At 40.4% G+C, this 25,908-nt stretch overlaps 1 protein-coding gene across 2 annotated transcripts; it reads right to left on the reverse strand.

The window, feature by feature from the left end:
* Nucleotides 1-13: 13 nt before the first annotated feature.
* dpysl3 (dihydropyrimidinase like 3) lies at nt 14-25,147 on the reverse strand. Of its 2 annotated transcripts, none has more exons than XM_088279363.1 (14): nt 24,937-25,147; nt 17,394-17,482; nt 15,737-15,921; nt 14,093-14,257; nt 13,636-13,697; nt 13,312-13,392; nt 11,329-11,397; nt 10,711-10,831; nt 10,497-10,653; nt 8,390-8,531; nt 5,979-6,149; nt 4,417-4,596; nt 3,268-3,421; nt 14-2,362 (listed from the first exon to the last, which is right to left on the reverse strand). In XM_088279363.1, exons 1-14 carry the CDS (start codon nt 24,973-24,975, stop codon nt 2,268-2,270), a joined length of 1,710 nt encoding a protein of 569 aa, XP_088135489.1. In that variant the 5' UTR covers nt 24,976-25,147; the 3' UTR covers nt 14-2,267. The 2 variants fall into 2 exon arrangements, with proteins under 2 accessions (XP_088135489.1, XP_088135488.1); XM_088279362.1 differs by having other exon boundaries at nt 3,250-3,421.
* Nucleotides 25,148-25,908: the final 761 nt, after the last annotated feature.

The following is a 25,908-nucleotide window of genomic DNA, read 5'->3' on the forward strand; positions in this document are numbered from 1 at the left end:
ACACTTCAGTCAATTCATTTGCAACTCTTATTTTTATTCCAGAATCAACTCCGACCACCGTGACACATCTTTTTTGTTCACCTCTGCCATTTTTGGGGGTTGATACAACAGTAGAAAAAAAAACAACATAAAAACAAACTGATATAAATACAAAATCACACAACATGATTTCTGCTAAGATGTATTAGGGCCACACTGAAAAGAAAATGTTTATTACGAGAAAAAATGCAAACAGCCTGAATTTATTTGACAGTGTAAAAGTTGAACAGGACATTCTAAAACATGGGCATGCTATGGCCCGGGGGCCACATGTGGCCTGTAAAACATTTTAATCCATCCCGCCGAACTTGAAAACATTAAATGAATAAACCCTGTTAAGATTTTATTTTCTCTGTAATTCTGATGTGACCCCACTAGCAGGCGCACTCTAGACCAATATTTTGTTGTAATGCTTTTGGTCATTTTTATTTAAAATTAAAGCATGTTTTAGCTATATATCAAATGTATTTTTTTCCAATGATGTGAGGTTAGCAAAACACTCCATCCATGTGCTCCTGGTCCGGCCACTCCGTCAAATTTTAGAACTCATTGTGGCCCACAAATCAAAAGGTTTGCCCACCCCTGTTCTAAACGATCTTGCCCATAGTTTTTTTCCCCATTAACGTATGACTTAATTCTTCTTAGATTGAGAATTGTGCCATTAAAGAAACAAATTCATCTCTTTTGTTTGTTTTTTTTGGGGGGGGGGGGTTTGTAGGATGGGACTTTAAACTAACGCTCCATTACACACACAGGGCGGTGAATGAACTAATTTAATTCATGCTATTTTCCTCAAATAAATAATTTTTAAAAATTTAATTTGTAATTATTTTATCCAAGAATGATTGTTATTGTGAAATTACAACTTGTTACCCCCAAAGACTTCTTTCATCATGATATGGCAATGTTCTCGTAATCAAATTACAAAAATTAGGGCACTAAGATACAGTTTTGTTCTCTTAATGCGGATTTGGGATTTTTTTTCTCATAAAAGTTAACTTTATCCACGTGACATTTGGACTTTGTTACTGTGAAGACACAATTTTTTCCTTGTAGCAACTTAATTTTTGTAACTTACAGCAATCTTGCACGCACTGAATTTTGTCTTTAATTAAAAAAATGGTTGTAGAATTACGATGGTTTTCTTTTTCCATTTTCTCTTGTTTTTTTTTTTCTTTTCAGAGAGGCCCAAAAGTACTCTGATGTAGATTCCTGCCTCAGAATCAATCAAATAAAAACCCTATATCCTCCCACTTCTTTCCTTCGATCCTCTCCACTTCGACTTTTACTTTCAATGTTAGGTTGAATATTGGACCCATTGAGAGGTTTTTGTTTAATTAGTTGCATGAGAGTGATCCATTGGGTTAGCTGCATAGGATGTTGATGTTTGTAAGTAAAGTACAGCCAGCGGTTTGACAGGATTTCTTAAAAGCACCATTTCGTCTTTTGTAGTGTATACGAGGTCACATGTATTACACATGTTGTATTCATTACACATTTTTAAGGTGACCTCTGGTAAACATTAACAAGTGCAAATGTTTTTCTTTTTCTTTTTTAATAACCATGGTGTTTCTTTTGCTACGTTTTGCAAATTCTTATCATTCAGTACATCACATGGATGGGGTCGCCATGGAGACGGGTTGAAAAGAATAATGGATCACGTCACCAGAATCTACGTGGCCCATGCCGTTCCATGTCCTTCAGTTCAACATCTCTGATTCACCAAGTACCGTTATTCTAATCATTTGGCCCCCAAAAACAAGTTACACAACATCATTCACAAAGCTACATGACGTCTCGTGTATCCCCACAATGACATGGAAAGCCAATTTGGATAAATGTCCTTCAAGACCAGGTAGTTTGCTTACTTTTTTATACAGATTTACTTAACCAACTACCAAGAGCACCAGTACAGAATCTCGAGCATATTTAACTGTAGAGAAGAAAGGCTGAGACTGGTTGTGCTTTGGTTGTTTTATCATTTTAAAATAAAATCCAATGAAAAAAAAAAGTCCCATTAACTGCTTTGTTGTTGCCAAAATCCCCATTTTGTTTCCATTTGCGCAATCAAAGTCTAGCATAGTGACAGGTAAGGCATGTACAGTATAGTCAGCGGTTTTTAATTCGTCATAGTCGTTCGAGTCAACTCTACCCCCCTTACACACTTTAACAAACACTCTGGCTCTGGAGGCAGACAGTTAAACCCTCCTTGGACGGGCTGGGGTGCTCTAACTGAGGGAAGTGATGTTGGAACGGCCACCAGGGGGCACCATAATACGACGACCAGCAGGCCTGCTGGGCACCTCATCAGGAGCCGGGGGGCCTAGAAATCGAGAGTGAAAGTTGCATGAAACTTTGATCATCTTAAATCACGGACGCTGTTCTGCACACAATATAAAAGTTGTATTGACACGTTAATGATGACTGACACTTCTACTGGCCAGTCATTTAGCAATTTGTTTGATGTCATATTTTCGCAGCGGTGCAAAACACACCCAGTCGGACCTGCGAGCAGCCAGCATTGAAATCATATTGAAATTCCTTCGTGAGGAGATCACCTAGTTATTTCTATTTTATCATTTGATGCCTAATTATGCTTGTTAAGACAGGTACAACCCAAGACTGATCCCCATTCTGCACACTGTTTATCAGAAATCAGAATCAGAAATCAGAAATCCCTTTATTGTCATTGTACTCAAGTGTGCAACGAGATTAGAGAGCTCCCCTCTCCAGTGCAATACAACAATACTTCAGATAAATATATAAATTAGATAAATAAGAGAATAGTTAGTGCAATGGAAATAATACTGAATAGAGTATATACATATTTCAATCCACAAATGTGTATAAAAAAATCTGTATCTGTAGCCACAGTCACAAATGTGGACAGAGAATCTACAAATGCGTAATTGAAGTCACAAATGCGTAATGAGAATACACAAATGTCTACATTGATTTATATGTGCACTGGGCCTCTTGATTGGCTGCGTTCTTACGTGTGACTTTTGCAACAGTCCTGCCGTAGACTAGTCACAAATGCGTGAAACAATTTGCAAATGTGTATCTGGAGACTTAGACAATATTATTCAGAATACCGTGTTTAGACTAGTGGGGGCATATGGAACAAATTATTGGAATGAAAATGTTTTGCTTGACTTCAGCCTTAATGAGAAATGGACATGAAGAAGGAACTGAGGGCATTGTGCTCACCGCATGGTGCAGGGTTACCTGCTAGACTAAATCCAGACTGGTGCAGGTTCCTGACAGGCTGCTTGGTGGGTGACGTGCGCGCCGAGGCGGATGGTGTTCCGCCGCGTGACATGGAGAATTCCGACACGGGGCCATCGTACATTCCCCTAGGCACTGCCCTCAGGACGGCCAGCTGCACGGAAGCAGATACAAAGTTAAGATAGGACCATTAAAGAAGGACAACAAGAGGCACAACTGTTTTGCATGGAGTGGTGGTTTTTGCTACGTTTTCCAGTCATCTAGTTCCATGTTTGCACATTCTCACGCATCCGTGAAAAAAAAATGCACATGAGGAAAAGTCGTCAAGACTGCCGTGGGAACAATTTTTATGCTTTCTTATATAAGAAAGAGTGTGGCACCAACCACTTCGCAAAACCTCAGCATCAGTTAGAAATACAAAACGTGTGGACGTTTCGTAGTACGCTGATGGTGTAGTCGTACATTCGCCTGAGTTGCGTGTGGGCAGCGTGCTTTCGGTTCCCACTCGGTGACGGTGTCTATGTCTGCCCTGTGACTGGCTGGCGACCAGTTCAGGGTGTAGTGTGCCTTTCGCCCGTAGTCAACTGGGATCGGCTCCCGCGACCCTGTACAGCGTATTTTTAATGCTGATTACTAAAAAAACATTTTCGAACAGATTTTGAGATATTTTTCACATTTATTCTTAAATTTGACCTATAAAATCTTGTGTAAAACAGATTTTACCATGCATTGTAATTTATAGTCGTGGCGTTTAAAAAAAAGGCCTCTCGTTGCTGAACTTAACCCTTTATTCATATTATTATTCATTCATCATTGGCTATAAGATTATTTTATTGTGGAATCAATGCAAAAAAAAATTGATGAGGAAAATAAATTACAAACGTTTGTTGACCAATGTAATTCATTATAGAACTTAAAATATGTATACAAATTTCTCGAACAAATGCAGCAATCGATTTTGTAGGAAGGATTTCAGGCGCATTTTTTTACAAGCAACATACAAACACTCAGATGTTTAAAATGACATTTAGTCTTTCCACTAAAATAGCTCACAATTGAATCATCTGTACTCTGTATTAATTTTCAAGCACACAGCGGAAAAGAAGAACAACATTGGCCTCTTGTTGCCTCCACACACTTTGATTTTACCTGCTTCCTGGCTTTGACACGCTTGTAGGCGTAGTCGGGGAACGGCGAGCAAGGGATGAAGCGGCCCACACCAGAGGTCACGTGCAGGTTGCCGTCTTCCAGGACGATCTTTCCCTGACATATGACCACCTGGGGGGCGCCACGAAGCTCCATGCCTTCGAAGATGTTGTACTCTGCAGCCTGGAATTTAGTGGAAAAGCAACGGAAGACAAATGACATTACACCATGGATTTAATTGAATTTTACGCCCTTCCTTCCCCTCAGTCTACTTTCCAAAGCTGACCATTTTCCCACTTTGAATCCTTCACTTGGAGTCGTTTTTATGTTTCTCTAGTCAACTCCCTCATTCCATTGGTTCTCCTTCCCGGCCTGTTTTGTGTTGTCGTCCAAACTGACTCCAGAACAGAGCAGAACTCCCAGTGGCTGAAAGCCAAAGGTGATGTCATGGCAAAACGGTGCGTGTGTGTGTGTGGGGGGGGGTGCATGTGCGTGTGTGTGCATGTGCGCTTAACATGATAATATGATGATAAAACATGGCCGCTCCTACTTGGCAATATGTCAAAATATCCATTAGGTTAGATTTATTGTTGCTGGGATCCACTCTGAATTCCCTCTTTGTGCTTTTGAGGACGGCCAAGCTGTGGGAAGCAAACATGTGACATCATTATATAAGAGTTTGAAGAGGATGTCATCCTCATCAGGAGATTTGCAGATTATTTGTTTTGCCAAAAACTGAGCTCTTTGAGTCCCTGTCAACTGAATAAAACTCTCGTCTCGAATTGCCTGAGAGGGACAAAATATTTCACTCAGCTCTCATGATTGCATTACAATGGAAAGAACAACCACAATAATTTGTACAGTGATAGTGTCAATCAACACTAAGAATCACTGGGAGGTTTTTTTTATGGATTGGATATCATTTTCCCAGTTTGCATGTTCTCCCCATGCCTCCGTGGGTTTTCTCCGGGCACTTTGGTTTCCTCCCACATTCCAAAGACATGCATGTTAGGTTGATTGAACCCTCTTAAGTTGTCCTTAGGTATGAGTGTGAGCGCTGATGGTTGTTTTTCTATGTGTGCCCTGCGATTGGCTGGCAACCCTTGTGAGGAAGAGCGACGTGGATAAGGGATCAAAGTTGTTTGCCGGAATCGGTTTTCTACTTCAGAGATGTTTTCCATCTGAAAACACATCTGCCATGTGATCATGTCCAATACTACAACACTCATTTATCCCCTTTTCTTTAAAACAACACACCAGTGTAATGTAATGTTTGATTGGAAACAAAACTTAATGGTTGTTATCGTTACTTGAATGTTTTTCTTTTGATTCAGTGAACATGGATGTACTTTGTGAGTCAGATGAAGATCCTCTGAGACCTCATTTCCGTTCAGAGGAACTCAGAGCTCTCTGGACGCTGGTCAAAAATGTGTTTTCTTGCCTTGCTGCTCACATGCACACATGCTGTGTCTTATTGCACTTGCGTAGTGTATTACTTAGCCTTTCATACTTCATATAATTTTACGCAGCGTAGATGTAAAAATGAAACACGGCTACCTACGCACCGAGTTGTGTTTCTTTGCCGTGATGGTTTGGATGGCATCGGTGTCCCAGATGACAAGGTCGGCATCAGAGCCCACGGCGATCCGACCCTTGCGTGGGTACAGGTTGAGGATCTTGGCTGCATTGGTGCTGGAAACCGCCACAAACATGTTTTCGTCCATCTTGCCAGTGGTCTATACAGTGGAGTAAATAAATATCGGATATTAAAATGTAAAAGATGAATTTATGGACTTGCATTTCAGAAATGGATACGGTAAACAGTAAACCGGCTTTTGTGGTGAGCTACTCACAAATTCTCTTTGCATAGTTTTCTGTTGAACATGCTGCAGCTGTTCGGTGAAACTCATATACCGATTCACATATGTTTTTGTGACACCCTAAAATGCCAGAAGATGGCATCAAGGTCCTGGCAAATCGGAAACTAGCAATTGGTGACAAGGAAGTATTGCTGAAGCGATACAACTCTACTGAAAGAAAATCTTTGGGCGAAGGAGCGAAATTCTTCTTGGTGCATAGTTTATTTTTAAAGGTAATATGTTAAAATGAGAAGAAATTATATTAAACTGTCCTGGGATATTTTTTAATAATTCTTACATAGTATATTTGCAATTTATCCGATTAAAATGTGAAAATATAAACTTCTGGCCCACCACTTAAATGTATGTGGCCCGCTGAAGCAAATGTTGCGTGTCAACTTAATGATTTCTGCTAAAATGTCTGTGAAATAACTGAGATATTGTAAGTGCTAGTGGTTGCTGAGTCCCTTTTTACAGTGACTTGAACAATAGTTGAACAAGCAACTATCCGTGACGTCTTATTTCAAAACTTGTCAGCCATCAGTTGTTTTGTATATCGTCGCTGTCCTTTGAAAAACAATTACATACATTCTCATGAAAAGTTAATGGGGTTTCTACATTACAGGTGTCCATTTAACGTGAAAATTAAAATAATTTACTAAATTGGACATACTTGTTTTTCAAAGGACAGCGATAATATGTAACAATATCCATTCATCCATCCATTATCTGTACAGCTTTTCCTCACTAGGGTCGCGGGGGGTGCTGGAGCCTATCCCAGCTGTCTTCGGGCAGTAGTCAGGGTACATCCTGTACTGGTTGCCAGCCAATCGCAAGGCACACAGGGACAAACAACCATCCCCGCTCACTCTCGCACCTAGGGGCAATTTGGATGTCCAATCAATTTGCCATGCATTTGCCATGTTTTTTGGGGGAATTTGGGAGGAAATGAAAAGTATGGAATTTGTCATCATGACAACTGGTGGCTGAGCTAGGACATAGTGACAAACCGAGTGAATTCAGTATCACTATAAGTGTCCACTTTTCCAACCCCTCTAATGACATCTTTTGTTTATTTATTTTTTTGGGAGAGGACGTGGAAAGGTAAAAATGTAGTAATATCTCGTGGTGTTACTGGTTATTTGCAAAGACTCAAAGACTCCCTTCCCAGAGTAAGAAATGTTCACCCGTCTGCATCCAGACTACAAATAAATAGCATGTGTACACAGCCACCACTGGCAAATTTAACATAGACAAGCCAATATATCATGTCATTTGTCTGTACTTCCTGCTTTAATCTGTGCCTGCTGTGCAATTTGAGTACCTGCCTTTGGTTTCCACACAGCATTCTTGACTTTAAATACAGCATGTCGATAACCCGGAGACCATATGCAAGTCATTAATCATTTTTTTTCCATAACGTCAGTTAATTATTAATAATATAATCATTAAATGTAGTTTTTTGCCTCATTAAAACACAATTTAATGAAACATTATTCTACTATTCAAATATACTGTAGTACTTTTTTGGACGGACTGGTACATCTTTATAAAAAAGAAATTCATGTCCATTGAGCACAAATGTTTGCCTACTTCTAGGTTGAAACATGCTACAGTGGAACCTCGGTTCTCGAACGACTCTGAGTTCGAACAAATCGGAGTCCGAACAAAAAATAGAGAAATTCTTGCTTCGCCGTTCAAACAAACCTCGGAGTTCGAACGCCGGTATGACGCGTGAGTGCGTACGCGAGGGTGGGATGCTGAGCGGCGTTCGGGTGTAGATCGCTCTCTTGCTCTCTTTGTGACCAACTGTTGTCGCGTGCGGACGTGCTGCGTTTTGCTCTCGCGTTTCATATAGGTGTACGAAGTGTTTTAGCCCCTAATCATGCCTCCAAAGAAAGTCAGTGCAAGCAGCAAAGGAATGGTTTCGGTGTTCGAAGAATTCGCTTTTCGAACAGGGTTCTGGAACGGATTTTGGTCGAGAACCGAGGTTCCACTGTATTTCCCCTTCAGATAACTCAGATACACTGTTTCACACTTTGTAAAATGTGACAGCATACATAATCACTGAAAATAACAGAAGATGTAATAGTGAAGAAGATGCAAGGAGGTCTGACCACAGCTTTGTCCCAAATGAGGCTCATCCTCTCCTCCACCCCGTTGACGCCCTCTGGGATCTGAGTGAAGTCGTCCTTGCCGATGGCCTTCTGAGACACGCTGAACGTACAGTGAGCGCTGCCACTCACACTGAGGTCTCCGCTGGAGGACACATAAACACACGCTGTAATATAACCACACCATGTGTCTAATATAACGCAAGTGACATTCCACAGTCCCACACAAAAACAGAGCGCAATAGCTTTTTGGAGCCATTTCCTGTTTCTACATGACCGGCTAACTCACCTACAAGGTGGTCGGTTGTGTAACTATTGAAAATAACTCAACCTCAACGTGACTTGATGTGAGAAGGCTACTCGCTCAAACAATTGAAGCCTGCATACTTGCATTTATGGCAATAATGCACAGATTAAAATAATTTTTGCGTAAAACACAACCAGGCCAAAAGGCATTGTTTTCATCTGTGTTTGTTACGAAAACAATTTCCACCAATGCAAATGGAATTTGATTCGCCAGTTCCTAATGTTTTAAATACTTCTTCAAAAAAAAAGTAGAAAGTAGTGTGATAGAAATACAAATCAGATTGTTTTTCCTTTTGATGGTGGAATTTATTTTGTCTTTTTATTGTTAGAGTCACAATAAAAGCACTCCAAAAATACAAATGATATCATCCCATTTTGTCTCCTACTATTATCCTAATGTAATTTTCTAAGAAACAGAAAGTTTTTCACTTCTATTAGAGGATTTTATTTTTCTCTTGTTTTGTAGTTGAGTCATCATTATCAACTTTATAGTCCCTCACGGTGCAAGAACCGGAAAGTAGCCTATTCACAAAAAATATTTATTTACTTTTATTAGTTTTTACTTTTTTTCACATCTGTTTTTTTTTGTCACTTTTATCATATTTATTTGCAATAGCAGCATTCCCTCTTTCTAAATTGATGTCATACTGCATAAACCAGGAAATATACTGCTAACAGGCTACTGTGACAAAACTCTTTTGTGACAAGAATTTGCTATTTTAGCTCTATTATCATTGCACTCCTGATTTCACCCCAACCCAAAATGCAAATGGTACAATCCTATCCCGCAAATGTCATGTGACATTTTTCTTAACCAATTAATTCACATGAATGAACAAATACATTTTCTACAATTTCAGTCACGATAGAAACTAATATGGGCCCCAGAAATAAAATGGTACGGTCCATCATCTTACATCATCGTTTGTGTCCTGTACATTTTGATTTGTGCGGAGCTGGGCAGTTTGTCCGTTTTAAAAAAAGGGTTCCATTAATCATGACTGGAGGTGGCTTTTAGTCTGGCCCACAAATTGTCCCTCGGGCGTGTGATGTGGTCGCGGCCAAATGGGCAAACGACAAAAATTGCCTCTGAAGGCGTCAAAAGTGCCACTACCAACTGTGCGTACTTGCTTACATTGGTAAATATTTTTGGAGTTTATGTTTTCCGTATGGTCCCTAAGGTGCACACGTAGGTGATTGATTCATGTGACAAGGTGAGTGAATTATGTTATGCTATGCTATGTGATGATGCGGAGTAGTCTCAACAGAGAAGTTGAATAAAGCACTACGTGTGTGAGATTGGCTGGCTTTATCAAGATAAAACAAGACACATTCATGGAGAAGAAGAAAGAAGAAGAAAGAAGAAGAATGAGACGAAGAACAAGGAGACGAATGAGACCATAAGAAACCTATAATAAGGTAAACGGATTTGAATAGTAAATTAACCAGCTAACGATCTTTAAATAAACCTCTGCCATTAGCATCTCTCCCGCGGCCGCATCATGCACGGGCGCTTTTTTTTTTGGGGGGGGGGGGGGACGTGGTAGGGGACCGACATTTTTCATGAATAAGGCCAGAGGGTCGAGGATGGAAAGCTAGCCAGATCGCGACCGGAGGGCAGGGAACTGACCGGCAAAAAAGCATCAAGTGCCCAGCTCTGGATTTGTGTTCGTGAGTGCTGATTGTTATAGTTAGTCCATAAGAATGTCAGCAATAGTTGACCGTCAACTGCCTCGTTGCTGTCAGAGAGCCACACCTGATGAACTGACACATGCCACAATTTGGAGATTGAAAGGAAGCGTACCTGGATAGGAGCGTGTTTAGGTAGTCTGGGGTGGTCGGGTCAGGACTGAGAGGTGGCGATGTTACAAAAGAAGCCGCCTTGGCCCAATTCTTGCTCCAGTAATGTGTCCCGTCCGTGCCCAGGCTGGCCGTGATTGGCTCACCAAACACGACGTTTCCTAAGCAAGGAAGCTCTGTTTAGAAATCGCTCGCCAAAACATCTGGAAACTTTTTACCTTTTTTACGCGCTTGTGAGATGATGTCGGCGGCGCTCTTGCTCATGACGCGGGTCACGTACAGGGGACAGTTGGTTTGGCTGGCGATGGTGATGGCCCGAAACACAGCCTCCGCCTCCAGCTAATAGAAGCCCCAAAAAATAAAAAACACACATCAATATGGTTTTCACGATTTCTCACATAAACGCTAGCACAGCAAATATAATTTAGGGCTGTTTATAATAAATACTTTACAACCAGAAGTGGGATCTTAGAACTCAAATGCCAGAAACTGCAGCAGTTCAGCTACACTGACTTCCATTCAGATACTTCTTATCATTCTAGGTAGTTGATTCCCAGGAGTCAAGAAAATTCCCATCAGTGTGCCTCGAAGCAGATGAGGTGCTGAAGCTGAGATCATTAAGCTGTTTTTATTCAGCGACAAGCGGTTGATTTACGCCCTGAACGTCACTAATATGCATAAAACCACATGTGCGAAATAAGAACAGCATGACAATGAGTGAGAGTGAGGACTGTCTGTCTGTGAGGCCATACAATGAATTGTTTGAACAATGAAGTCAGTCGCATGCCAACACATGGACTAATAGTTCTGTATAAATGTTTATGATATGTTCCAACCTCTTCTGGCCTGCTCAGCACGTGCCCCTCAGGCCCAGTGATTCCCATCTGCAACATACGAGCCTGCTCCTGTTGGGCAGACACATCATGTCAAACCTGTTAATCTAAAATGATGAAAAGTCAAACTTCTGTCAACTTGAATCTGGAAGTTTGAGAATATTTCAATTTGTAGTCATTTGATGGATGCATTATTCAGTGTGTACAGATTGAACAATCAAGTCCATAATCAAATCACAGACATACCTACTTAAAACTATTTGGGTATGTAAATTGTTAAGACATTAAAGGGAAATAAACCCAAAACTGTCTTCTATGTAGTCCCACTAGTCTAAAAATGGCATTCTGATTAATTGCGTTTAAGGAATACGAGTTAATCAGCAAAATCCACCATTTTTTTTTTTTTTTGCCAGCACAGAGAGCGACGCTTTTGTCAGTTCTGGGGACTGAAAATAACATCAAAGATGTTCAGGTCTCAGCTAACGACCAATCATGCCTCATCAACAGGTGAGCTGTGATTAGATGTTTCTTGAGCCCTGAGCAACTGTGATGTCATTTTCAGTCAACAGAAGTGACAAAATGGCCGTCCCCTGAGATGGCGTAAAACAGGTGGATTTTACTGCTTAACTCATATTCCACAAACGGAATATTAATCCGAATGCCATGTTTAGACTAATGAAGGCGGATAGAACATTTTATTGCAAAGAATTTTGGGGGGTTGACTTCCCCTTAAACAAAGTTAACACAATCCTGGTTGACCTCTTACAATGGGGAACCCCCCCCCCAAAAAAATAGCATTCTTTGCTGACGAACATCATGCATAAATTTTCTTTTTTAACATTTTCCACTTATGTAATTAAGTTGAAGGGGGATTTTGCAATTTTCAAAAAAGAAAAGCAATTTACTCATAATGCAGTATTACAACTCTAAAGATCATTATTACCCATACCGCGTCTCCTCACTAGAGTCGCGGGAGGTGTTGGAGCCTATCCTAGTTATTGTTGCTTGTTTTCTGAATGTGGGAGGAAACCCACGCAGGCATGGGGAGAACATGCAAACTCCACACAAGATGGCCGGAGCCGGGATCGAACCCACGACCTCCGCATTGTGAGGGAATCATGCTAAGCAGTTGGGCCACCGTGCCGCCCAAAAAGGTTTTCCGTTTCAAGCTTTGTTTTTTCGAGAGACCGCAACACTGCCCTCTAGTGCACGAGAAATGACACCTGACACCTGGTAAGTCTCACCATCAGTCTCTAATTGGTTGTTTTTCCTCAGGCGTGGTAGTTTGTTGTGTAGTATATCAATCAAAACAGATCACAAATTATGTTTATTTTAACATCTTTGAGAGTTTATTGAAGTCCGTTTGCATATTGGGTATTTGCAGGAAAATAGCATGCTGCTTAACTTTAAGCATAACTTTATTTTGACTGCTAGGTAACATAAAGGATCTCAAATAGTTGAGCTCCTTTTCCCTTGGACTGGGTTAAATCATTTTAAAAGTCCACTACTGTGAATTCCGAAATAGCAAAATACCACAGTGGCAGCTCTGTCATTTGGAAGCATAACATCTTGGGAATTGTCGACATAAATGAATGGTGCAGGTCAGATTTAGGAGCATTACGGCTCGGTTGTCATAGTTACAATCAGAACAGAGGCTTTTCATCATGTGGCTAACATTTGTGCTCGGAAATATGATGATGGACGCCTTCCAACTATTTGTTTTGAACCCGATAAGTTAAGTTTGAAATTAGAGATGAATCGAATTCAGCACAATTATTTGTCTACCATGCAACCTGGAAGCAGTACTCCCACTCTCTTTGGTGACGGTGTGTTTAGACTGCATTTAGACGAGTTGTTCTATGGAAATGACAAAAAGGAAATAGCAGATGACCCGAGTTGAACACGATAATTGATTAAAGATTAAAGATAATTAAAGCCATGAGAAGACGTTCACAAGAACACATGTTTACAATGGTTTTGTTTTACCTCTGCAATGATCTCTCCATTTTCCGCATGGACCTGAGCAATGCCCCCCCTTTCTGCCAAGAAGGTAAACACCTCATAGAGCTGCAGCCACAGAAAAGAAAGTCACAAAAAGAACAGATTATAGTCACAAATTGTTGCCTTGTAGTAAATCATGTTCTCTTTTTGATCCGAGCTGGCAGCGGCCGCCAAACTTGTCCCAAAATTAGTAATGTGAGTAAATGATTTTGACAGTTCTCAAGCCAGACGGAAGACACTTGTTTCGAGGCTGGAAACTGACAGTTAATTTTGACACCAACATAATCCCTGATCTTGTGCGTTACAAACCTCGCTGTTGCTCATCTGGTAGTAGTCCTTGTAAGCCATGTATACTTGGAATGAGTTCACTCCTATAAAAGCGAAAAAGACAGACAGAGACATAAGATGGATGTTGTGCATAGCTGTAACTCAAATCAGATGATATGCAGTATGGCTCAGCAATTCGGCTTTGAATTTGACCAAAGGAAAAAAAAATCCAGAATTCAAGCAACAATGGGACAAACCAACATCCCGATCCAAAATTTTATGTTGTGGCGGACATTAGGACCATGCCTCTCCCCCAAACGGCATGCCTGCTGGGTGAGAGGCATGGTCCTAATGTCCGCCACAGTCAGTCGTGTGTGCTCATTTCAACTGCCACAATGTTCTTTTTAAACGGTGTCCATCGAGTAAGACGACAGTATTCAACTTCTGTAAAATGAAAAGCTTTTGTGATGGGGAAATGCCAACGTAAATGTTGTGATACCTTTGTCCTTCATCAGGTTGTCCACTTCCTGCTTGACGTTGTCATTCCAGTGGGTGATGTCAACGTGCAGTGAGTAGTCGCAGCAAGCCTTCTCGTCAGCCCACTGCCTCCACTGGTCATAGGCCTCCATCAGGCTGTTACCTGCCTCTGGGATCACATGATCCACTGTATGGGAGACAGGGGAGGCAGGGCATTAATCACAGGGTGATGCCAAAATTTGTGAACACATTTTTCCTAGTTTCCATTATATCTTGCAGGATCAGCTGTCACTGTGTGTTTTGGCTGTGATGCACCCGAGCCGACCCAACATTGGCACGTGTCATATTTTGTTTTTGTCACAGCGTGAGGGTGTTGTTGTAACAAGGAGCAATAAGTGGTGATATTCTTAGACCTTATTATTTTATCAATCAGAGGCTGGGCTGACAAAAATCCCCTTTTGGCTCATTCCAATATCTTGACAATTGGTGAGCGTAATTACTGGAATATGTTATCTTATATGTGTAGGAGGCTTAATTGTATTTTTTTTTTGTCCATGTAGCTTATTTGATCATGGTACTTGATAGAAAAATCCAGAAATAATATTCCTATATTTTAATTACTCAAATATTTCCTGCACTCAATCAGATAACGTCCACTTGGGGAATATAATGCAATAACTCAATCAAAACCCAGACAATGGCTTGTTTTACGTGAAATCACAGTACAAATATAAAAATACAGAAAAATAAATAAATGAAAACATTTAAATCCATTCTGACTCATTTGTATAAATACAGTTTCCAAAAGTATCCATCCATTATCTAAGCCACTTTTCTCCACAAGTGTTGCAGGCGTGCTGGAGCCTATCACAGCCATCTTCAGGCAGTAGACGGGGTACACCCTGGACTAGTTACCGGCCAATCACAGGGCACACAAAGACGAACAACCATTCACGCTCACACTCATACCGAGGGCCAATTTAGAGTGTTCAATCAACCAGGCACCCGGAGAAAACCCACGCAGGCACGGGGAGAACCTGCAAACTCCACACAGGAAGGAACCCTACACCTCTGAACTGTGAGGCGGACATGCTAACCACGAGGTCATCTTAACACCTGATTAAAATATCACACTGACTATGAAAAGGGAATGCCTGCTTTAATTTGTTCCCCCTTGCACACACTCCTTGGCCACAATGACATCTTATGTTCGTGGAGCGAAGCTGTTCACATTACACAGCCAGTGAGTGAATGTTTTCACTTAGTTTCAGCCCCTCTGAAATTGAATCCCCCACAAATGAATGAAGTGCGTGGATAGTGGTAACAGGGACATGTCTGTTCATAAATGCCTCTCTGCCAACTTTCATTGAAGTTAATGGTATGAATACGATGCCGTTATTTCGCAGCTGCTGCTTCTGATGGCGCCGTGTCTCTGACGACACACATGCAGTCAATGTGTTTTTGCTGCTTTACGAAGACAAGAAGACACACATACTGTAGTGTTCGGTATTTTCATTGAAGCCTCTTGCCCGCTTGGCCCCCCTCTGGATGAATCCTCTTTGTATGGAGTTGCTTTTGGACAGTTGCCTGTTGGAAACTCTCTTTGGCTTTCAGCTCCACATCTTTTCCTCTTAACCCTGAGTTTACCCGAGCCTCCCGTTCTTACCGATCATTGTTGTTCCCCCGGCGAGAGCTGCCTTGGACCCTTGAGCAAAGTCATCCACAGTGGTGGTCCCACGGTACGGCATCTGGAGGTGGGTGTGAATGTCAATGCCACCGGGGATCACCATCTTGCCGTTGGCTTCGATGGTCTTTACCCCACCGGGCACGATCAGGTTGTCACCGATCTGCCTATGGAGGATTAGCACATCTTATAAAATGAAGCTTTAGATGAATGCATCATACATGTTATGTATTTTTAGATTATTTTTTTAAATTCTATTTTTGTGATGGAAAATTTAAACAATCATGAATTAATTTCTGTGTTTCAACCTGGTAGCTCTTCACACATCAGAAAACAAGAAGAATCTCTCAGTTTCAAAAAGGTTGAAGATCCTTTGGGTGAAGAGACATTTATTACATGTGTTAACAAGTATTTGGGTAATAGTTAGGGTTGATGTTAGGACCAGAATTGTTAACCAGAGTTAACATGAGAAGGTGTTAACCAGAATCAATTACTTAACGCAACTCAACTTTATTTATAAACGACTTTAAGACAACCACCAATATATGCAAAGTGCTGCACTTGAAGCAAAAAAAAAAAAAAAAAAGGACAACAACAGTAAAACCGAAAAAATAAATCTCATTGAGTCAAAAGCCAATGAATAAAAATGAGTTTTAGGATGAATTTTAAAAAAGGGAAGCGGGGGAGCTTGCTTAACATTAAGTGTTTGGTCATTCCAAACAGATTGACTGGCAATGAAAAAGGCTGAATCCTCTCTGATCCTTCGCTTAGTCCTCAGTCCCAGATCTGAGGCACCCGTGGGTAAGGATGAAGGACCTCAGAGAGGTAAGGTGGGGCAAGACCAATTAAAGATTTGAGAACAAATAATAGAATCTTAAAAAGAACTCTAAAATGTACAGAGAGCCAGTAAAGGGAGCCCAGAGTCGGAGTTACGTTATGTGCCTAGAGGCGAGCAGCAGCATTTTTGAGCAACTGGAGACGCTTGATGGAGGATTGGTTGACTCCAAATTAATAAGTGCATTACAGTAATGTTAGTATATGTAAATCAAAGTTAGTTATATTTGGGAGACGATTAACTAGAATTTGGATTACACAGTGGTCAACACGTATCCAGAGATGTTAACCAGTGTGTCAGGGTCATTAGGTGTTAACCAGTTGGGGTAAGGAGGCATCAAGCTCTATGGGAGTTTGCCAGCCGCTCAATAGTCCTGCACTTATTTGCTTGTGTGTTATGCAACACTCGGGTTCCTGTGAGAGTCTCCCATGGTGGGGGAGTAAGAACAAGGGGAGAAATAATTGGACAATTAATGCCGAATGGGATCAAGGTTGAAGTTACCAGGAGGACAAATATATTTGAAAACATTAAGGATGAGTTGTACATCAAAAGCATGGACTGGTAACAACAGCCTTTTTATTTTTAGTTGGACTTTATTTAGACTGCAATAGTTAGTCAACTTTTTCCTTTACTCAAACCTGAAATAATCTCTCGCATCCCCCCCTCCCCCCACTTTCCGAAGATCTAACTCATGGAAAAATAAAGGCACCCTGGAATATTTTAGCAAGTATTTGCACAAGTCTTCAAGGAGCTGCAGAGGCTGAGGGATGAAAGTCAAGAAAAGGGATAAGAGGATGGGCTTACTTGATGAGGCCATCCTCCATGTAGATGTCTGCATGGAAGGATTGGTCATCATTCACAATCCTGCCGCCTTTGATCAGAAGTCGGTCGCTCTGCGGGGTGGGGTGGGGGATTGAGGATAGGATAAGGAGGGGGAAATAACACAAAAAAAACCCTGAATGTCCCAGCACATAACTTTACATCATGTAATGTAGCCTGATTTGGGCGTTGCCATGACGCCCCACAGTTAGACAAATCAAAGTCTGCTTCCGCCGCCTCATTGATGACTGATTCCAGCATGCAGTTGCTATGGCAACGGGTTCACCACCGGGAGGGAGAGTGGATAGAGAGGGGACTGGCTTTTCCTTTGTTGGAGTGAACCAATGGCTGTTGAAAATTAAGTGTCATGAGCAAATCAAGCACAGCCTATAAAATAAAGCTTTAGATGAATGCATAATACATGTTATGTATTTTTAGATTCTTTTTTAAATTCTATGTTTGTGATGGAAAATTTAAACAATCATAAATTAATTTCTGTGCATTCTGCATACATAAAAATGTCTCACAAATAGTATGTGACTTGCTTAAAACTGGCTAATGACTGATTGGACTGTTGAGTATGCTTGTGGTCGGGGCAATAGTTCCTGTTTGATAAAATTAGAGGATGGTGAAATCAGACAAGATCATTTCCTTGGCATAAGAAAAAAGAATGACAGTCACACAGCACAAAGACCATGTTTGGTGAAGATAATGGGGCGTGAAATACACACGTAAAAAAGAAGAGTGCAGAGAAGTATCCTTGTGACAACCTCTGTGAATGCTGCTTTTGTTGTTGTGAATACAAGTCTCCTAAAAAAAAATATTCTAATAAATGTAACCCACCCAAGTTAGAATAAACAGCTGGTATTTAATGTTGATTCATTGTCTTGCACAATTGAGAAAAAAAATCCCTCTTGGCACTTGGCTGCAAACAGTAAAACCACTGTTGATTCTGTTGATCGATTATGATTGATTTGGTCAACACCGATATTTGACAGGGTAAAATTTGGATAAACATTTAATCAGCCAATATTGTGCCATATTAGCTGTACATCTTGGGCACGTCTCAGAACAAAACACCGTGATCAATTACTTAAATTAATTAATCACTTGACAGAGCTAATCCATCTCTCTCTCTCTCTCTCTCTCTCTCTCTCTCTCTCTCTCTCTCTCTCTCTATATATATATATATATATATATATATATATATATACATATATATATATGGGGGGTTGTGCGTGTGTGTATGTGCGCGGTGGTGTGTGTGCGTGCGTGTGCGTGGGGGTGGGGGTGTGTGTGTTTACGTGTGTGAAAAAAATGACATTACATTTTTTAATTTTTTTCAAGAGGGGGTTGAATGTTTGAATATCTTATGTTGTAATGTATGTGCAAATAAAAGTAAATCAAAAGCGTTAATAATCGATCGGACCCAATTTGATTGACTCTTAATTGAATTGTTGAAGCACTGTTTATGATACATGTACTCCGACCAGCATTATTCTACTTCAAAACAGGAGTTCAAAAATCATCAGATGACATTGAAGAAATAATTAAATAATGAAACGATGAGTTTCGAGAACGTTTTTCCTTCCCACAATGGATCAAATACATTGAGAGAAACGGCCATAGTAAATGTTTATATTTTTGCTTAGAATTGATATTTGTTGGCATAAAACATTTGTGCGGCCAAACACAAACGACTCGTCATCGGAATGCAATAAAAGTAGAAGCTTTATGGATTTTGTTGACTACTTCAGCGCTTCAATGCTCTATTGATATCAGCTTTTCCCTACAACATTCCAAAATCCTGCAGATTTGGTTCATTATAAAGTGGTGCAAATGACAATGTGAATGATTATCTGTTGTCTAGTACAGTACAGAAAGTGGATGGATGCATGTGCATGTCTGCAGTATTACAAGTCAGTAGTCTGCCGCTCCCAGGATAGAGAAAAAAACATGGTCTTGTTTGTATTCCAAGAGCTACAATCAATCTGCTGAGTCTTTGTGTGCGATAGTGATGGTGAGTGCGAAAGCGAGCTCAGAGTCTTTCCAGGCGACCACACCCTTGCAAGCATTACATTATTAGACTGGGGAACTCGGTCATAGCTGGAACACAACTCGCTTACACATCAGCGCTGTCCTTAAACTGTCGCTTTAACGCCACATACCATCTCCTCCCTCCACACGACAACCAGCCCTCTAGGCTACCATATAATAATGACAATACATTCATATTTCAACATTTTAAGTGTCGTAACGCAAAATGTTCGTTACCGGTTTCAAACTGCACTTTCCCTATCCCCTGCAGATAGTGAAAAAAAATACTATTGAAACCCGCCTAAAAAGGCTGCTACCAACTATGACCCAAATACAGTTTGATTTCAAACTCATTCTACGATATTAGACATAAAAGTAAATAGCTTACAAATATGGTGCGACATAAGACTCTCTGCAACTTACACTAACAACCCAGTCTAATCTTAGCTCCACCCCACTCACTCCTCAAATACAGTACTTCTATGACACCGATTACTGACTTTCCTATTACCCGGGGCCTTAGTGCCATCTTGTGGTATCTTAGAGTGTGATGTAAATAGCACAAAACGTCAATTAGGTGAGTTTTGTCCCACATTATGTACAAATAAATATTTTATTCACAATACTACCAAAACATGTAATATTTTTATATAAATTACTAACAACACTTGAACCACTTTTTATCTGGTTATTGTTTTGATTGGTTAGATTTTAGGTTTTGATCCTAGTTTGCAATTGACTTGTTGCTCCATAGCATTATTATGATGTGTTTATAATCATGTCCAATATTATCTTCAATCCAAAGTGCATCAAATGAATTAAATTATGTGTGATTTTTGACAAAACGAGATTCGACACCAGACATCAAGAAATATATACAGTCATCTGTTTAAATGATGCCAGATAACATGCCATGTTTAAAATTGATGTTGAACATTCTTGACTGAGGATAATTAATGAATAAAATAGTGCTCTATACAGTAAATTTTCCCCTTTGCGTTAACTTCACAACTTTATCGTATTTTGGGTAACAAATCATCTTATCAGTTTAGCTCATTACTCCATAAGTATTTGTCAATAAGTAATAACAACCAGTCTCAGACAGAATAATCCTCTTTGGCTTTTTAATCGACGTAAAGCTTACTTGACTTCAGACTTTTGCTGAGGCAAACTCTTTTAGGCCATTTGGCAGCGTTAGTAATGGTGGTCACATGAGAAGATGCTGAGTACGCTTTGAAAGCAGTCGTCCAAAGTGAGTGAAAGACTGATTGTGTGTGTGTAAAGAGTAAAGACTGATTCAAGTAGGAACGGCAAACATTCGTCTGACGTGATGTCGTTGATCCTGATCCGCTCCGACCTTCCAGGGTCATGTTCTACTTTGTCACTCCGGTGAGTGCGTCCTGTTTTATGACTGGAAAAAAAAATCCCAGTAGAATGAGCAAGGCATTGTCGTGATAGCTATAATCAAGTATATCACCCACATAGAATGTTAATAGAAGTTTTTTGTGGTTCATTCAAGGTTTGTTGCAGATGCCACTTAATAAAAAAATCATTTAGTTGGCTTGTGCAAGTGCTGAATGGTGGAAAGTCTATTCACACGTTGTAATTTTTGGAAAGATTTACGGGACATACATGGTGAAATGTGTTCCCATATTAAAAATGAATGTCCCATGCTTCTCTCTGCGTTGACATTTTTGTGTGCTTTTCTTTTCCCTTCTCTACATCTCAGCGACAGGATTTGATCAGCTGGCAACAAACGAAAGCATTTGGGGAGGATTAGCACAAACATCACGCGAGGCCATTAGCTGTCTTTTGGTTGTTTTGCATGCCAATGATCAAGTATAAACTGGATGCTGTTTCCTTGGTGTTTTAAAAGCATATATGCTTTCAAAAACGTCGTAGTATGCACGCCTGGCCAGCAGTTGGCGATGTAATTAATCCCCCCCCCCCCCGCCTCCCCCTACAACATATGACTTCAAAATCTAACATTTTTTAGTGATGCAGCTCTATCGGACACATTAGAAATGTTAGAAACCATAGATATCAAACACTGGGCCTGTGGGCCAGATTCAGCACACTGTACCAATTTATGAGGCCCACAAAAGCAAATAGTCAACTTCATGTTTCTCACTAAATGGATTAATTGCTTTCATTTTGTCTGGAAAATCTGCACCTAATGTGCACATTTTCATCGTATTTAAAAGCTTTTGTTTTCTTTTTATCACCAAATCCCGTCTTAACAAAAACAACAAAAATATGTGCTTTCTTATTGGGTTGACTCTATTTTCCATGACTTCTGATCTTAAATTCAATATGTTGTTAAAAAAACAAACCCTCTAAATTGTCCATAGGCGCAAATGTGATTGGTTGTTTGTTTATGTGTGCCTTGTAATAGGCTGGCAACCAGTGCATGGTGCATCGTGCCTTGCACCAAAATTCAGCGAGGAAAGGCTCCAGCTCACCCAGAACCCAAGTGGGGATAACAGTACAGAAAATTGATGAATGTTCGTGGCTACTCTCAAGGCAGGAGCCAAAATAGGCCCTATTTTCCTTCTTCTGGATAATAATTCCTGACAGATACTGTATGTAGAAGTCCAAAGTTCAGCTTATAACAAATCATTGGTTGTCAAAAGGTAACTAAATAAATAACACAAAGTGCCCAAAATAGCACATTTCCCTCTGCACAGGAAACTGTCATTTGGTTGCCAGCTACAAAAAAAAAAAAAAGGTTTAGACAATGTTGTCCTTGTGCTATTCTCCCGTTTCATCAGACTGGAGGGAATATTTTAGGTCCTTGTCATTGCTCATAATTGTGAATATTACTGGTCAACTCCTAGGTTAGACAGGATGTTAATGGGAGCCACGACTAGGGTGGGGGCTTTGTATGGGCTTGGAAGGCAGCCGGGACCCAGTGTCTGCACCCAAGCTTCTGTTTTCTCCCAGTTGCCTGGAGACCAAAATATTTACCCAAAAGGGCTGCATTTTGTTCACAGCTCAGAATTCAGATATATTTCAGTTAATTGGGGTCAGTGAAGTCTGCTAATAGAAATGCAGCAACACGTAGGGGGTGTGTTGTCGTACCATCTTGAATGCACAACGGTTGCTATGGTGAGTCACATCTGGGAAGGCCACGCTCTGTCTTCATTGCGCACAAACCCACTTTGTGGCAGTGCGCGTGCTGTTGGCGTGAGCCGGAGCTCGGGTTTAATTTCCTCGTTGGGATTTTTTTTTTTTTTGGAGTGATCATTCCTAATGGACTAGGCAGAGCGGTGGGGCGTGGTTAGCTCAAAGGGGGGCAGAGAGGATTACTGGTTGACGGAGGAAATCTAAGCAGGAGCACGAGAGGAAGGAAGAACCGCACCTAGAAATGTGACAGCAACTTTGGCACAGGGTAATATGAGGAAACATCTAGAATAGAACATCATAGTATAACAAGGGTTTCCATCCCACTTTTACAGGAGCAAATTGGATGGTAGCAGCACACATTACAAAGAATGATAAAAATACCAAATTATTTGGCTAAATATAAGAAGTGCGCAGTATGTGGCAACTGGACATTAACTCGTTCATTGCCAGCCCAGGTAAAATGAAAGTACTTTTTGGCTGCTATATCTGTCAATGGCAGTCAAGGAGTCAATATTAATTAGCATACAGTGGTCCATGCTGCGAGAGAAAATCTGTATGTGACAGACATGAATTTGCCGATTGCCACAAGATGAGAACAAAGTACATTTTTACATTAGATAAGGCTGTGGCCTAACTAAATGAACCCCTCCCCCTCAATTCAACATTGTTGTTTTGGTCCACAACAATGTTTTTAATATTAGACATATCTTGGGCCTGAGCACAAAATAATACTTGGTGTGTTTTTCCCGCTAAAAGTGGCAGATAGGATATCTCCATTGACCAGATTTTTCAAAAGAAAATTGATAATATTGGTTATTCCTCAAGTGGGTCCGTTCATTTTACAAATTATGGTCCAATGTAAAGGTTTGAAAATAGCTTACTCTTTTTGACGATGTTTTGGGAGATGCAAGGATTACGCCCGACGCTAGCAAATTATGCAGGCTTCAAAGGCAAAATTTGCATGACTAAATATTATTCATATAGTCAGTGCATATTTTTTTATGATTCATAAATTTGCGTATTTGCTTTTTTCCCCCATGAACTCCATTCACAAGGTGGCACCTAAACATGAAATTAGTAAATTGATATATATATATATTTTTGCATTATATTTACAGTAAATATTAATGTTTATAATGTTTAATATTAATTAATGTAACAATTACAATTTTGAGCTATTTGCGCCAGGGTCTGTTCATTGTATTTGCATTCTGCTTTGAAGCGAACTCGTGTTACTAATTTTCCACAGGGTGATGTCTGGTCTTGCGAGCAATGATATTAAGGTGAATCAAGGGCATGCCATCATCAATGGACGTGGGGGTTTTTGAATTATCAAGTTGAAAATGTTCCAAAAGACACGTCCAATTAGGATACACGGAAAAAATACGTGACCCATGCCATGATTTAATGAAGGTGCCTCATTTTATTAGAGATCATTCTGAAGCCAAAGCCACCCACCGACTGCAAAACTGAAAACCTAGCAACAGTCCACAACGCCGTAACAATGAAAACCGGCCGACATGACATTCTCACAGACACACACGCACACACACGCACACACACACACACAAAGGAGAGGTCTGCATCTGGAAGACAAACCAGAGGCGCAGCTGTCTGAACTGGCCTCCATTCAACCTCGGCCCTGCATGCTGTGACACAATCGCTCGCCTTCTAAAAAATAAAAAATTCACAATTCAAGACACTCCTTTCCTTATGCTGCTTTATCCCACATCATCCCAAAATGGGCGTGTGCCTGTCATCAACCCCCACACAACCCTGTCCTCACTACCCGCCTTCCACCTTCCCTGCCTTTCACTCTCTCCTCTGCACCACACAAGCCTGCACCATCAACGGTCATCTCGGAAATAGGAAAATCCCCTTTGGAATTGTGTTTGATTTTATTTTGAAATATCTCCTAAAACGGCAACTGATTAGGCTGTGGAATTGGCGGATATTATAGGATAACGTGACTAGGGGGGGGGGGGATCTCGCAACATAATGCACTTTCAATAATCCTGCAAAATGCCAAACTAACCAAAACGATTTCGTGTGTTTGAATGGGAAACAAATAATAGTGGAATTATACTCGAAAGGAGAAAACGTGAAGTGTTTAGATTTTTAAAGGGCGAAACCTTTCAACAAAGAGGAAACACCAAAAAACGCCTAATGTAGTGCATTACCAGAAAAATGTCTTGACTGCAGCATAAGGGCTGACAGTAATAACAATATGCATAATAATCACTATTTTTAAACAGTAGCGATGCTGCAAGGTCTAGATTTACGACTGCAGCAGCTAACGCCAATGCGGTGATTTATACCAGCAATCAAAGTTCCCACATTCACTGGAGCGTCGTGAACTACTCACCGTGATCTTCGGGATGTTCTTTTTGCCTTGATAAGACATTCTTCCTTTTTTTCTTTTCTTTTATTTAACCTATGAACACAACACGAGGTGTAAAAAGATGATGACAATTCCCCTCTTGGACGGATGCTGGATGTGTAATGACAGTGAAGCCCGATGCGCGCGCACAAACATTCACACACACTCGCTCACAAGATCGCAGTGTTTCAGGAGCCTCAATGGTCCAAATAGAGCAGCGAAAAAGCCGGCCCCGCCCTCAATTGGAAAGGGAGCAGTGGCATAAAGTGGCCTCTAGAGGACGGCAGAGAGCCCTTCAAATCCTCATGCTAGCAGTCAATCGCCATTCAAATGTTACATTTATATTGAATTGAAAATTTCATTGAATGGACAACAACAATATCACTAGTATTTGAATACTATATATTATTTTATATAATTAACTTCCGTTGTCTAAATGTAAATGTAAATTATTACTATTACCATTAATGTACATAAGGGCGTTTAAAATGCATATTATTATTATTTTTTTAATTAATGAGACATCTTCGGAGGGAACATCTATTTAGCATATTCCAGCCATATATGCAACTTTCATCACATCATTTGCAGTATTTAACTATCCATCTTTCCCTCTATTCACCCATCCACCAATATAATACAATCTATCATAAATCTAGCCATTAATCTATACATAGCGCCATCCATCCACCCATCCATAGAATACAAGACATCTGTCAATTATTAATAAGATTGAGTAATGAGAGGCGAGGTCCACGTTTGCACTATGGAAGTCATTATTGTTCTTACTAACATTGATGTACATTCACTCTGCAAAGATCAATGTTAAAGCACTGATACACACAAACAAAAAGTGCATTATTGCAAATTTAAAAGTAACAAGGTTAATTATTGGGATTAATTGAGATTTGTACTTTTCTATTAACGCTGTTGATTGTTACCTTGGGCTTGGAGTCT

The sequence above is a fragment of the Idiotropiscis lumnitzeri genome, chromosome 17 (genome assembly GCF_059441095.1).
Source record: "Idiotropiscis lumnitzeri isolate Australia: NSW breed Sydney's pygmy pipehorse chromosome 17, RoL_Ilum_1.0, whole genome shotgun sequence".
Lineage (NCBI taxonomy): Eukaryota > Metazoa > Chordata > Actinopteri > Syngnathiformes > Syngnathidae > Idiotropiscis > Idiotropiscis lumnitzeri.